The 14,910-nt window shown below is 43.0% G+C and overlaps 1 protein-coding gene across 4 annotated transcripts in view; it reads left to right on the forward strand.

Annotated features, from left to right (window-relative positions):
* The window catches only part of rbms3 (RNA binding motif, single stranded interacting protein), a 111,188-nt gene that overhangs the window by 29,017 nt on the left and 67,261 nt on the right, over positions 1-14,910 (forward strand). For all 4 annotated transcript variants that reach the window (XM_028978762.1, XM_028978761.1, XM_028978763.1 and 1 more), the window contains one exon: positions 10,230-10,288. In XM_028978762.1, coding sequence (XP_028834595.1) covers positions 10,230-10,288 — 59 coding nt within the window. The remainder of the gene's footprint in view (positions 1-10,229; positions 10,289-14,910) is intronic.

Consider the following 14,910-nt stretch of genomic DNA (forward strand, 5'->3'; position numbering starts at 1 on the left):
CTCAGCTCTCGCCTTCTGGCAGCCTGCTTCATCTGTAGGGTTTATTTTCCACTGATATCTCCCTCTATCTCGCGAGTGCACCCTATGTTGTATTTTTAGTGCTCTTACTAAATGGGGGGCAGCCAACCTTAAGGAGCTTATATTACAGAGGTAGTACAGAGCATTCACTCCCATGGTGACCATTGCGTTGCTTCGATTTGCACAAAAGATTAGCCATCGCCAATTTAAGACGCTTTTATGCTTTGCTGAAACTGGCAACCACTAATGTGGCCAGGAATTCTGAGCTGCTAAGAAAAAGAAATGGCCACATAGAGTGCAGATGTGCGCCGGCACGTTTCTCTGAGGTCTGTGACCCACTGCATTAAGATTTAACCTTAATGAAGTTTAGTGCCCTGTGCCCTTCATGGACTGTTAAAGTGTCATTTTTAACAATGTGCTGTGGAATATGCTTTTCTGTTCACTTTAAAACAATAGAGCTGTGTAGGTGTTTGTTGTTCGTTCAAAATTACACAAATTGCCCATTATCTAAATGCCTCTTCCGTGGGATTGTCTTGCTCCACATTAGCATTTTGTCGTCAGAGCATTTGAATCGGTTTTAACCGAGGGAAACCATGTGGGAAACGGCGGTTTCGGTCAGCGGGGGGGGTGTTAATAACAGTCAGTATCTGCTGTTGCTAAGATGTTTTTTTTCCACGGATCAGGGCGAACTTTGGTGCTGTTGGGGTGGATGCAGTTTGTTTGTGCCATTTGTGCTGCCCACGCTTTCACCCTGGTTGCCACAGGAGGAAGCTGCCACACCGACTATAATGTGGCCAGCACGGGTTATTTCCACCTCACTCAGAGAGCGGTACGGGTTCATAAGTGGGCGGGCGATTGACAAGTCTTGGCGTTTTTGTCAGTCTGCACAAACACACAAACCGCCCTCATTACGAACGGAATTATTTGTACACCTGTTTGAGAAGGCCGCGTCTTCCCGAAAGCTGGCTCCCCCTCTGACGGCTTGGCTTAAAGCCACAGATGGCAGATCAGGGCTACTCCAGGGCGCGCCGGTTTTTCCACCCCGGGAGGGGAGGTGAGGCCTGATGCTCTGGCCACCTTGGTGTTATTAATGAGTCAAGATCAGACATCTGTATCAGCACTAGCACTCCATTATCAACTGACCTTGTTACGAATAATCTGCCGCCCTGCTCTTTTTCAGGCGACCTGGAGAAGAGAGCACAATGACTTCTGCTTACCAGTCTGCTGGACTGAATTTGTCATCAAAAATTTGTCATCAAAAATTTGTCATCAAAAATTTGTCATCAAAATTCCCTTTATCTAAATCTCCAATTTGTATATTGCTATGCATTGGTAAGAAATGTGCTTTTATGGGAAATAACCAAACGGCTGTTTTGACAGCCCAGCTCAGTATCATGTAAACCCTGACATCTCTACTAACGTTTGCATCAGGATGTTTGGCTGGAGGGAGCGCAGCCCAGCAGTGCTAGTATTTGGCAGGGAGACCCTCCTGTAACCAGCATGTCTTGACGAGGATATGAAGGCTTTAGAGCACAGCCGGCCTAATACTCCTCAGGCTAAGAGGGCCGTAGACTGGTCCAGGCATCTCAAGCCTGTCTGACTGATAACAGTAGTGGGCCCCTGAGGACCCTGGACCACACTTGAGTCAGACTTGGGCGAACACCCCATGCTGTGAAATGTCTTAAATTCTGAGAACTGAAATGCACACATACACACAAACTGCTGACAAGACGTGTAGCCATATTGGCATCATAAATACTAGTGCACTAAATGCATCTGGAACTGGGCATAGTGTTTGCAGTCTGATTAGGGAGTTTTATAACACAGATTTTTCCTTTCTTCTGTGTTTGGAAGCCTCTTTACAAAAAAAAAAAGAAAAACACACACAGTGGGAGAATGAAGTCACAAGAAATATTGGACGTATGATCTGAATCAAATGACAAAAAAATGTGCCAGACGAGACAGCTGCATTGGTAGCCAATTAAGATACCACACAAACACCTGGAAAGAAGTTAAAAGAATGCCAGCTCCACGTCTCTCGCCACGCAACATCAAAAACCCCGCATCCGTAGCTGCTGGCGTTTTGGGAGAAATAAAAACACAGATCAGAGGCTAGGGGCCCTTTGAGAACTGTCATTAGCACATCATACAGAGTGCTTGGGTTCTGTTCACAAAACATGACATTCTTTCCCTTCCCAAAACTGATGGGCATTGGCATCAAGTAATCGAATAAGGGGCTAGTGCATGTTTGGGCTTGCAAAGGTCATGAACCTGAGGATTATATGACAGGATTTCAAATGGTTCTTTATGGAAATTATTATTATTATTATTATTATTTTATTCATAGCAGTAATAATAACTCAAATAAATACGACAATGAAATAAATCCAAAATAGCAAAGGTGTGCAATTTTAAACACAGTTGGGAAATTGGAAACTATTAGTTTGTTTGTAGAAATTTTTTTTTAGAAATTCAGATCTAGTGGCATATTCGCTAATATCACACTAAATAAATAAAGATAACCAGGAAAGGGCTGTCTTGCTAGTTAGTTTTAGTAAAAGCACATTTCCCAGCCAGCTCTTCCTTTTCTTTTTTCTTTTTTCTCAACTGATAATGTATGCAAGATGTACACTGTGTGTGCCATTAAAATATAGCCTTTAAAATAACATAAACCATAAACCATGCTCGCCCTCTTTTACTGAAGACTCTATTCCTCTTTAAAACACAGCTGCTTTCTTTCACCAAGCATGAATGAGTGGCTTTAATTTTACCCTTTTTAAAGTTATGCGGCGCACCATATAAGGTCATTTTGGAGGTTTGGTTATGCATGCAGTTGGTATGCTTCTGCATGCGTGGAGCTTTTCAAGATGATTCGGGGTTTATGAAGCCAACATGCATGGAAATTAATACTCACCTTTCTTATTTCTTGCACCTTATTACATGTGCAGTTTTATTAAGTTCTCTTAAGCTTCAATTTATTGCTGGATATTGGCCACACACACACACACACTAGAAAGAGCATCAAGGGCATGGGAGACATTCATTTTTCTATTTGAGCCAGCATCTCCCAGTGAGGGGCAGCAGCATGTATGTTGGCACTGTACACTGGCGTTGTGAAGTCTGGTCATTTTTTTGTTAATGAGCTGTGACCAATTAGAAAGTAGAAGTTGTCTGCTCACAGGAATTCTAGACCACAGAATTGTTGTTTTGACATTAATGCCAGAGCAAAACACATAGAATGCAAGTACTTCTTAATCACCCACAGTGGCTTTATACATTGTGATGCTCAAAACATATTTCAGACAGCAGTTTTCTTGAGAGAATTCAAAACGCATTTCAAATTCAATCACATTTTAGCGCAAAGTTTTTTCAGTGCATTTGTCTCAACATGATGCCAATTTAACCAGCTATAAATGTATGCATTTCTAATCAACACCTAACGAACTCCACCTGCCGAATGAGAGAAAGGGGTCAGGCAAAGTCTCTCTCAAACACACACACACACACACACACACACACAAAACGAAAGACAGAAAATCTGTTTTCTGTCTCTGGTTCTGGGCTCCTTGTAAGTGCATCAGTCAGTGGAGGCTGATGAGGCAGAGGCGGGGCCTGTGGAGGTGGAACCAGCGCTACTACAGTCAACCCTGTGGAAGCCGAGGCATGGGGCTGAAACGGGAGGAAGGTGCCGGGCCTCCTGCAGGATCCTCCAGCGGAGCTATGTCTTTTTTGATCCATTCGCCCTCCTTGATGCATGCCTCTTGCTTTCCCTCTGCTCTTTCTGGTGGGTTCCGGGTGCCCAGCAGGAGGGGGAGAGCTATGAGCTGGACATGATTAACGCTGGTGAGACAGACACCTTTTATTCCGGACCACACCAGCCTGCTTCTTCATCGATTCCTCCTCAGGTTGTGGTTTCTACCTGGCAGGGCGATAGGTGGGACCTGGGTTGTGATGCTGCAGCATAGGTGCCGGTGATTGGGACATTTTTTTTTCCCATACCCCAACAGTCCTCCTCTTGCTGTCATCCTTGTCGGGTTCATCCTCTCAATATTTCACACTGAATATTTCACACTTCTCAATGCCATTCCCACATTTTATCCACGTTGTGGTGGAGATCAGCTTGTTGGAACTTTTTTGCTGTTCCAGTCGTCCTCTTCCCAATGGTGGAACCATTAACTAACTAATATCTCCAAGCCAGAGTTGACCCACGTGCTGTGTCTCGCTTTTGCTGGTCTTTCTGTGACGCCATAATGAAAGGAAGAGGTACAAACGCACAACATGATGAAAAGTGGAGGGCTTCACTAAACAAAATGGAACATACAAAAGGCAAAAACACAACATGTACATGGAGCAAAGACATTTACATTTACATTTATGGCATTTGGCAGACGCCCTTATCCAGAGCGACTTACGTGCTTTCAAGTTACCATCAATGAAGTGATCAATTCCGGTTCACTAGGACCCCAACTATGAATACATCTATTTTATTCACTCTGTTGTAGATTCTGTACACAAAGTTCGACAACAAGAAAATTACAATTTAATCTAAAGACTGACAAAGGAATGATGGGGGACTTGGAAACATATACACACAGTAAACAACACTGAGGGACAACACGTGCACAATCAGTTCCAAGCATTTCCGTGATCTGGGGCCACCTGGTGAACCAGAAGCACCGTAGCATCACACCCTCATACCATTAACTCTGATTATTATTAGTCTGAGTTTGGATACCGTATTTCGAGAGGCCACGCATTGTGAAAGAACTTGTATCATATCCCCTAAAAGCAGTTTAATCTAGTACGTTTTAGAGTAGCACAGTGTTGATGTGCTATGTTGATATTGGGTTATTGAAAGTGGCTTGCTAAGTCTGCATTTTCAACAAACTACGCTTAAAACTGCATCAGCATTACAATCACATTTCTGAAGTATTAAAAGAAATCTCAGCTTAACATCTAATCAAGGTCTAATGTAGGACTTAATTTAGCTCATATTCGGCTCCCTAATGAGGAGCACAAATGTTATTCTCTAATAAAGGAAACCATTTCATTTGCACATCTTTAATGAGGTGTGCTGTGTCAAATTAAATGTTACTTTAATGCAGTTATTATAAATATTTCCTGTGGTAATCACCTTCAGCATACTCCAACCCCGACAAGTGAATGCATTAAAGACTTCTGTAAATGAACCCAGCTACATTTTATTCAGTATTGAGTAGTGCAGTTGAGACTACCCTGCAGCACTGAACCCACTGAGAATCAGTATGGATAAATGCTTCAGAAATAATATAATTTCCACACCTGATGCCCTGTGGGCGGCTGTGTATTTATATATATATGTATTTATAAGTGATGGAAGTGATAAGTTTAGGTTGTCAGGACAATTTTCATCCTCTGCATTGGGACAAACATTATTATGTAATCATACAGCAACGATAATATTAAAACATTCAATATGGACATGATGGGGTGTCTGTTGGTTTTTCAGCCATTTACCATTAGATTTAAATTTATCCAATATGATTGACCAGCTCCTTGTATAATGAAGGCTGATGGAAAATAAATTTGAATGGGACTGTATAGCAGCCTTTGTCATGGGGCAGTTAAGGAAGCGGACCCGTAATCAGAAGGTTGGCAGTTCGAATCCCAATCCGCCAAGGTGCCACTGAGGTGACACTGAGAAAAGTACCGTCCCCACTGCTCCCCGGGCACTGGTCAGGGCTGCCAACTGCTCACCAAGGGCGATGGTTAAATGCAGAGGACATATTTCGTTGTGTGCACTGTGTGCTGTGCTGTGTATCACTTCACTTTCATGAGATCAATTAAGCAACTTCACTCTTCCCAAAGCATGGATTGAGTTTCAAATCAACAGATTCATTGTTTCTTAATGAGTCATGGTCAGGGTTTTGCCAATTTTTAACCTGTTTTTACTGAGACCATATGTGAGAACATCCTCTTTCATTGCATGTCATTGAAAGCTGCACAGATTAGAACTTTGACAGGTTGGCCAGTTGAAATGGGCTGTCTTGTGGCTTTTAAAAAGCCTTAATTTGACATGCAAACAGACAAGAATGTTTGAAACATTCAATTTTGTGAGTTTCCTGTGAAGGTCACACTCAATAAAAATGCACTCTCATATTCCTTCAAGAAAAATTATAGATGTGTAATACTCAGAGGTGGAAAAAATGTCATTAACTAAAAGTATCTTTACTTTGCTTCAATTCTACTCAAGTAAAAGTACCCATCTAAAAATCTACTTGAGTAAAAGAGGTTGGGGAAACTTCACCAAACAATGACCAGATGGCAAACAGACACAAACAGGGCAGATGTATACAATCAAACACAGGTGCACAACATCAGGAAACATAATAACCACAGGACCAACATGAAACTTTCAACAGCACTAGTCGTTTTTATTGAACATTTAGGTGGTATAATCCAAAATGGATTAAATTTTTTCCCTCATTTTTTTCTACACACAACACCCCATAATACAAAGTGAAAAAAGTTTAATTTAGGTTTTTGCAAATAAAAAAAAAAAAAAAAACGGTGAAAGCACAGGTACATAACTATTCACAGCCTTTGCCATTAAACTCAGAATTGAGCTCAGGTGCCTCCTGTGTCCCCTGATCATCCTTGAGATGTTTCTGCAGCTTAGTTGGAGTCAACCTGTGGAAAAAAATGGTTGATTTTACATGAATTGGAAAGTTTATGTCAGAGCACAAACCAAGCAAGACGTCAAATGAATTGTCTGGAGACAGGATTGGCTTGAGGTACAAATCAGGAGAAGGTTACAGAAATATTTCTGCTGCTTTGAAGATTCGAATGTGCACAGTGGCCTCCATCATCCGTAAGTGGAAGAAGTTCAAAACCACTCTACCTAGAGCTAGCCTGCCACCTAAACTGGGCAACTGTGGGAGAAAGGCCTTAGTTGGGGAGGTGACCAAGAATTCAATGGTCACTCTGTCAGAGCTCCAGAGTGGACAGATGCGAAGGACAACCATATCTGCAGAAATCCACCAATCAGGCCTGTACAGTGGAATGGCCAGACTGAAGCCACATGGAGTTTGCTAAAAGCCACCTGAAGGACTCTCAGACCATGAGAAACAAAACTCTCTAGGCTTTGGTATGAATGGCAGGTGTCACCTTTGGAGGAAACTGGGCACCGCTCATCACCAGGCCAATACCATCCCTACAGTGAAGCATGCTGGGGATGTTTTTCAGCTACAGGAACTGGGATACTAGTCAGGATAGAGGGAAAGATGACTGCAGCAGTGCACAGAGACATCCTGGATGAAAACCTGCGACAGAGAGAATTCAATTGAGAATTCATCTTTCAGCAGGACAATTATCCTAAACACACGGCCAAGATATCAAAGGAGTGGCTACAGAATGACCTTGAGCAGCCCAGCTAGAGCCCAGACTTGAATCTGATTGAACATCTCTGGAGAGATTTTAAAATGGCCATGCACCAACACTTCCCAACTTTCAGAGGTGCTGCAAAGAGGAACGGGCCAAACAGGCCTAGGATAGGTGTGCCAAACTTGTGGCAACATATCCAAAAAGAATTGAGTCTGTAATTGCTGCCAAATGTATATCAGCAAAGTATTTAGCAAAGGCTGTGAATACATGAGATGTACATGTGCTTTCTAAGTTTTTTTTTTTAAAGTAAACGTTTTTTTTCACTGTGTCATTATGGGGTTTAAATGTGAGGAAAAAAGCATTTAATCCATTTTGGAATAAGGCTGTAACATAACAAAATGTGGAAGAACAAATTCCTGGATGCACTGTACAGACTATTCTACTTGCTTTCAGGCTGCATTTTGCTGCTGTAAAAAGGTTAGGGTACAGACACTCGGCGTTGAAAAGCTGATGCTAATTATCTGAGCAACATTCTATAAAATTGTGAATTTGTTAAAACATGATGACTAACTCTTTGCTTGAAGTGATTACGTGATGTTTGGGTCAAAAACATAAAGAATTCCCGGACACCTTTCCATTAGTTGTTGTGTTGCGTTGTGCCCAGATACAGTACTGTTGTTTTCTGATTGGCTGTTGTATAGGCCTTTTCTATTTATTTAAATTTTTTTGATTGGCTGGTAAATTTCCGGCTTTAGGACCCAGCGGTTGTTTGAGGACCGCTACTCACAAAAACTACTAAATTACAGTAACGTGAGTAAGTGTAATTTGTTACTTTCCACCTCCACCAAAAAATTGTTACTATTGTTACGCTCATTCAATATTAATATGGCAGCCTATTTGTTGGTTTCTTAGGTCAATGCCAGTATGTCTAAAATCAAGAACTGTACAACAGTCTGTGCATCCATGTCTTTTTCAGCTCCCATGCATATTTTCTGAAAACTTCCTTTGTGGAATCAATAAAGTTTCATATGTTCTCTTATCGTTGAAAATGTGCAAAACATTGCAGTTGTTCGACGATCGGGGAAGCGGCCATGTAATCAGAAGGTTGCCGGTTTGAATCCCGGTCCGCCAAGGTGCCACTGAGGCGCCACTGAGCAAAGCACCGTCCCCACACATTACTCCCTGGGCGCCTGTCATGGCTGCCCACTGCTCACCAAGGGTGATGGGTTAAAAGCAGAGGAGTGCTGCAGTGTTTCACAATGGCAATCACTTTCGTCATTAGCATTTAAACCTACATCCCGAAATGGGACATCCTGGGGAAATCTAAAATTCTACACCACGCCTGAATTTCTGAAAGAGACTTCAAATACAGTATTAGGGGAGAACTAAGATCTACATAAAAGCAAAAAAAATTATAATAAGGTACCTTTAAAGCTTGTTCATTTGTGACTTTTGTTGCGCTATTATGGGATGGAAGGAGTCCACTTAGTCAGATGGTGGTCATGTGTTCTCACCATTTCCATGCTGTTTGTGTTACTTCACAAAGAAAACTATTTTTCATTTCTGATCATTCTCTGGAGGCCCAAATTTTTATTTACAGTCCAGCAACATTGCGTTTGGAAAATGTAAACACAATCAGAGCTGTTTTCTTACGATTCTACGTGGCTCCAAAACCAGCCCCCCCACACATGGGATTGGTTCCTTCTGTCAGTCAGCTGTGTTCACAGAAATCAGAGGATCAATGTGTTATGTTTTCACCCTTCATAACTGTAGCTGTGCCGTGATGGATGAATAGTATTTCAGACTAAAATCCTGGAGTTGGAGAAAGTCTATCAATGACTCAAATATTTCAACCTCTTTCACTTAGTTTTTTTCTTGTAGACTTGGAGATGAATAAGCCCTCTATCCTCAGGACATTAGCCGCGCCGCACTCTCAGGGAGGAGCTCAGCTCCTGGTGACAGTAAAATGATCCGTTTCTTATTAAATGCCTCCTTCCCTGTAAAAATGGAGCAATATACTCTGCCTCCCTACCTGTAGGAGTGTGCAGCATTAAACATTAATTAAAAACTACACTGGCAGCGCCTCTTTCATATCACTCAGCCTATTTCCACTGGCAGATACACATCAGATAAGAAATTTTATTACCTTTTGCAGGAGGGGAGGGCGGCGAGTGAGAGGTACTAAGGGTAACAATAACAGATTAGGGATAGAGAGGGGGCAGAGAGGGACTTTTTACAGTTGTTGATGCCCTGAGCAGAGTCACAATTCATTTCATGCATCGCTCTCTTCGTCATTATGCTTCATACATGGGATCTTTCGGGCGAATACTTGATTTTTGTGAGACCTGGCCTGCACACTCTGCTCAATTCAGTTGAACACACCATGCCTAACCTTTGGAAAGATGAGCGGCATATAAGGCGGACAAAGACAGACTGCATGCAATGGAAAGTAATGGGGAAAGATCACGAGAAAGATTACGGCACAGGCCAAGCCAGCCAGGCGTGTAAACCTATGCATCTTTTTGAGGCTCTTTTGCTGTTTTAATGAATTCGCTGTGGTTCTGATCTGGTTCCAAAATCCCACCTCCGCCTGCTGCTGGTATTTGCAAGATGTGCTGGGGCCCTCAAGAACATATATTGATAAGCATTCATTATTAAAAGTTTAATGAAGGAAGAACTTTTGATTATCCCATAAGCAACTATCTCTTCCGAGCTTTGTTCAAACTTTTAATGAGAACGGGGTTCTCATTGTTCTCATTGTTGAAAAACAACTGAAATACCCTAAATGTTGTATGCACATTTTTTTTAAATTCACCGATTTCTCATTGCTTCACTGTTTTTATTTGCAGGTATGGAAAAATAGTGTCAACAAAGGCGATTCTGGACAAAAACACCAATCAGTGCAAAGGTAGGCTGGATTTACCCATGATTCTGTGTTTTTTGCTAAATATAATATGTTCATTATCTAATTATAGGCATACATAACATGCTAAATGTAATATGTGAACACTATGGGTGACGCCATGGAAAACATAATGCGCAGTGGCTAGTGCTGCAATTGGGTTCTGTACCTGACCTGGTTATTTGTGTCATGTGTTTGTGTGGCTAGTGGGTAAGGAAACTGACCCTAGAGGGTGGTAGTAGCCTAGTGGGTAACACACTTGCCTATGAACCAGAAGACCCAGGTTCAAATCCCACTTACTACCATTGTGTCCCTGAGCAAGGCACTTAACCTTAAGTTACTGTCTCTACTGTCCCTGTCACTACTGATTGTAAGTCACTCTGGATAAGGGCGTCTGTTAAATGCTGTAAATAAAAAATGTAATCGGAAGGATGCCGGTTCGAATCCCAAATCGCCCAGGTGCCGCTGAGCAAAGGTACCGTCCCACACATCCCCTCCTGGTGTGCAATGACTTCACCTTCACTTCGAAATGTATAAATCATAAGCTGTTTAGTAGAAATAATGCAGTTTTTTTTTATGCAGAAGATTAGTGTAAAGATTATTATACGGAATACACACAATAATATTCAGAAAATATTAGAACCAAAACATTTGTGTATGGTGTGCATGATCAGCAGTCCAGGGTGCCCCCATGACGGTTAAGATAGCCATTACAATGGGATAAGTGTTAGCATGATTGCAGAAGTCCTTCACAATGGGATGAGTGTTAGAATGATTGTAGGAGAAGTCCATTACAATGGGATGAGTGTTAGCGCGATTGAAGTAGAGTTCACAACAGGATAAGCACTGGCGTGACTAACACAGTTAGCATTGGCACGAAAACTCCCCATAGTTCCTCCTGTGTTGACAGTTTGGGCCTAGCAGGGAGTTTAAAAATAGCCAGGGGGCGAAGGAGGAGTCCGTCAGAAATCGATGATTTAGCAGAGAGCTCCTTTTCAGGAAACCTTTAGGAAGGAATTGAAATAAACAGTGTTGCTTCCTCTCTGGTCTGCAGCCTCTGACACTGGATACTGTCCAGTACGCTATTACATTAACACTCTTAAACCCTCTGCCCTCCAGCAAAGAATTACAAAAATATAGCATTGAACACATTGTTGTGCACGAAATATCTATTTAATTTAAAGAAAATTTTAAGTAAAACAATTCTAATAAAAATGTTCATGTACAAAAGTGCTTGAACATTTCAGATGGTAGTATAATACTGTGAAATCTACTGTAATAACTGTAATCTATGGGCAGTGGTGGCCTAGTGGTTAAAGGACGCGGCCCTGTAATCAGAAGGTTGCCGGTTCGAATCCCGGTCCGCCAAGGTGCCACTGAGCAAAGTACCGTCCAAAGTAAATGCAGACGACACATTTCGTTGTGTGCTGTTTCACAATGACAATCACTCCACTTTCACTTTCAATTATAAAGAATGGACAAGGTTTTGGGGAAAAGGCGTTCCACAAATATCGTTGTATTAAGTGCTTGTTCTGTTGCACCAGCCTAGGGATCTTTTAGCATTGGGTTGAAAAGGAAATTTGTGTAATTTAAAAATGCTGCTGAAAGCAGCACTGAAAAAATCAAGTACTCTGGGTGTTCAATACATAACTGATTTGTAGAATTTTCCTCCACAATTCCAAAGCAACAGTGAGCTTTGAGCTCACATCTGTCCATTCCTTTTGAAGACAGATGAAATATCCCTTTTTGTTCCTTTTCACTGCCTCACACTTCTTCCTCTGCACTTTCCGCTGGCCTCAGTCTACAGTTTATTCAGAGGTCAATTTCTTTTCCAGAGATTATCATGCACCAAGGACAAAATTCTACTCATGTGTTCATTTCAACATACTTGATTTGCATGGCATGACATGTCATATTTTTGAGGTTCACTTTTGTGAACGGTGAAGTTATTAATGCTTCCTGCACTTAGTAATGTCCCTATGTCTATCTAAGATTTAATACTTCCTTTCTGCTTCCATCCTTTAGAGCCAAATCTGGCCTGTGTACAGCTATCGGATTTTTAGATTTTGTTGTCTTACCTATTGACAGCTTTATGAAATGTCCACGTAACAAGGATGTAATCGGCCTTGTCCTGTTAAACTCTAACACACCCTTACTTTTACGCTGTTGTCTCTTTTACCATGCGATGTGAGCAACAGCCACTGGAGTCTGTCCTCATGGCATAAAGGATGTTGCAGTGATTTATAACAACCAAGGGCCACAGGAAGCCAGTCTGGGGCTTAAAAGACTTCCATTTCCTAGAGATAACCGCCCAACCTCTGCCCAGCCTCCTGACCACCCCCCTGCCAAGTCAATCCGCCCTGATGGGCTCCATGCCAGGAATTACCAGGGCACAGGATATTACAGCAGATGAGACGAGAGACGGAAAATGGAGCTTATTTCATTCACAGCTCACTGTGTGTGTGTGTTTTTTTTACAGTGTGAATTTCCAGGTTGCTTTTATTGCCTTATTTTATTGCTGTCAGAATCTGATGTAAAGGTAACTGGCCTTGGACCGGGCCTTTCTTTATTTACTTTCCGAGAAGAAACTCTTATCTCACCTGCACTCTAATGCTGAGGGAATGTGAGCCCGGTGGCCAACGTACGGGCCCAGCAGTGCAGCGTTTACGGCCGTCAGGAATAATGTACGGCTGCTTTCAGAGCACAGATTTTGCCACTGCGGCTTCGGTTCCTGCTTAAATCACTATGCTCGCTGCGTCCAGGAGCCCCGCTTGTATCCGCTGCTGCGCATTGCTGTGGACATGTTCTCCCCAATGACTTGAACTGTTTCTTATCCTTGGTACGGATACGGCCGCCAGGATCGCCGCCAGAACGGCAGAGCGAGCGGGCCACTGTCGTGTGCGTCTGCTTATTTCATGGCCGGATCGCAAAACATCAGTACGTTTGCGCATGTGTTCGTATACCGCGCATCGAACAATGATCGGATTTGTCCTTCGCCAGAGCATACTGTCTGGTAATTATGAACACGCTTGTCAGAGCGCCGCGTACGCCTCAATCCAACAGCTGTTGGAGAGAGAGAGAAAAAAGGAGTGCGTGTTTGATTTTGATTTGGCTCAGTTTTAGACCTCTCATTAGTGAGAGTGAGCGTAAATATGCATGTGTGTGTGTGTGTGTGTGTGTGTGTGTGTGTGTGAAGAAGACATGATTTGATATAGAGCCTTGCTGCAGTTTCTTGCTCTCCATTTAAAAATCAAATTATGTGCAGATGAGGGCAGGCCAGTCTGCGTGTCCACATTGTTTCCCTCGCGTCCCTAAACTACACACACACACACACACACACACACACAGGCATGGAAGCGGAGAGTGCCATTATTGTAGAAGTGATTGCACTCATGTATTCAATGATTATTTGTATTTATGGCTTTAATTAGGGAGCCTCCTCAGAAAAGACCTTCTTCGGGCCTGCCACTCGCACGCATGAGGTCCGAACACACACTCGCACGCTCATTTTCCTCCCCGCTGGCCCCTCCCCTCGGGAGCTTGGCTAAACTGGGTGGAACGCTCTAAGCAGAAATCAGTCTCTGCATTCTCCAACTCGGACCTTTTGTCCTCGACCACTTCCTGTTGACCGCTGCAGCGACTGTGAGGACCATGACCCGCCCAGACTCGAGCTGGGAGGAGACGAATTTTGAAGCTCCCCAGTACGCACACACTATACGCACACCCACACAAAGACTTTGTGGTTGTGAGGACAGAACATCTGCACCGGCCCTCGCATGTTCTGTGGCTGGAGTGCTAGGAAACATCTGCCCCCCCCCTTCGCTGCGTGCAATGTGGCGTTGAGTGCTCATGATCATCAGGTTTGCGTTGAGGGCTTAGCGCCATCCAGCCATGTGCTGTTGTTCCATCTGCGTTGAGCGGTTCTTTCCGCATTCCCGTAAACTTGGTGGAACAGAGCATCCGCAGACTCAGGCCTCCTGTCCGATTGAAAACTCTCCGCTCCTCAAATAAAGCAGCGCCTGCAGCCAGAAAGAAGAGGAAGTGTATAAAAATAGTCCGAACCTCCTGCGAAATCACACACAGGCCCAGCTGAACACTCTGCTGTCCTGTTTGAGGGGAAATTGTTGACAGTAATAATGAGCGAACAAAATGGCCGCTTCCTCTCCCTCTCTCTCTCTCTCTCTCTCTCTCTCTCTCTCTCTCTCTCTCTCGCTCACTCGCTCTCTCTCTCTCTCTCTCAGCTTGGGCTTCGACATGCGGGCTTTCATCAAGCTGCTTTTATGCCTCCTCATGTAGTCCTTTCCAGCTAACAATTTTGACTTCTAAGAACATTTTGATAACATTTCACTGTTAAAAAAATGTAAGTGCTTCTTTTTTTAGAGCACGGTGTCAGACTTAATAAATGCCGAGGGAATTTTACGTCCTGGAACACTTCACTCAAATCTCTGTAGGTGCCCCATTCAAACCCCTTTCTGCAGTGGAAGCTGTTTGTATGACAGGCGGTTTTATTTGGTTCAGTACTTGCAGCTCCAAATATATCAATATAAATACAATATACAGTATAATATAAAAAAAAGCAGTGGGCTGGCGATCTGGCCAGGGTGAGTCCCTGTCCTGTGCCCCGTGGC

Source organism: Denticeps clupeoides, chromosome 5 (assembly GCF_900700375.1).
Source record: "Denticeps clupeoides chromosome 5, fDenClu1.1, whole genome shotgun sequence".
Taxonomy (NCBI): domain Eukaryota; kingdom Metazoa; phylum Chordata; class Actinopteri; order Clupeiformes; family Denticipitidae; genus Denticeps; species Denticeps clupeoides.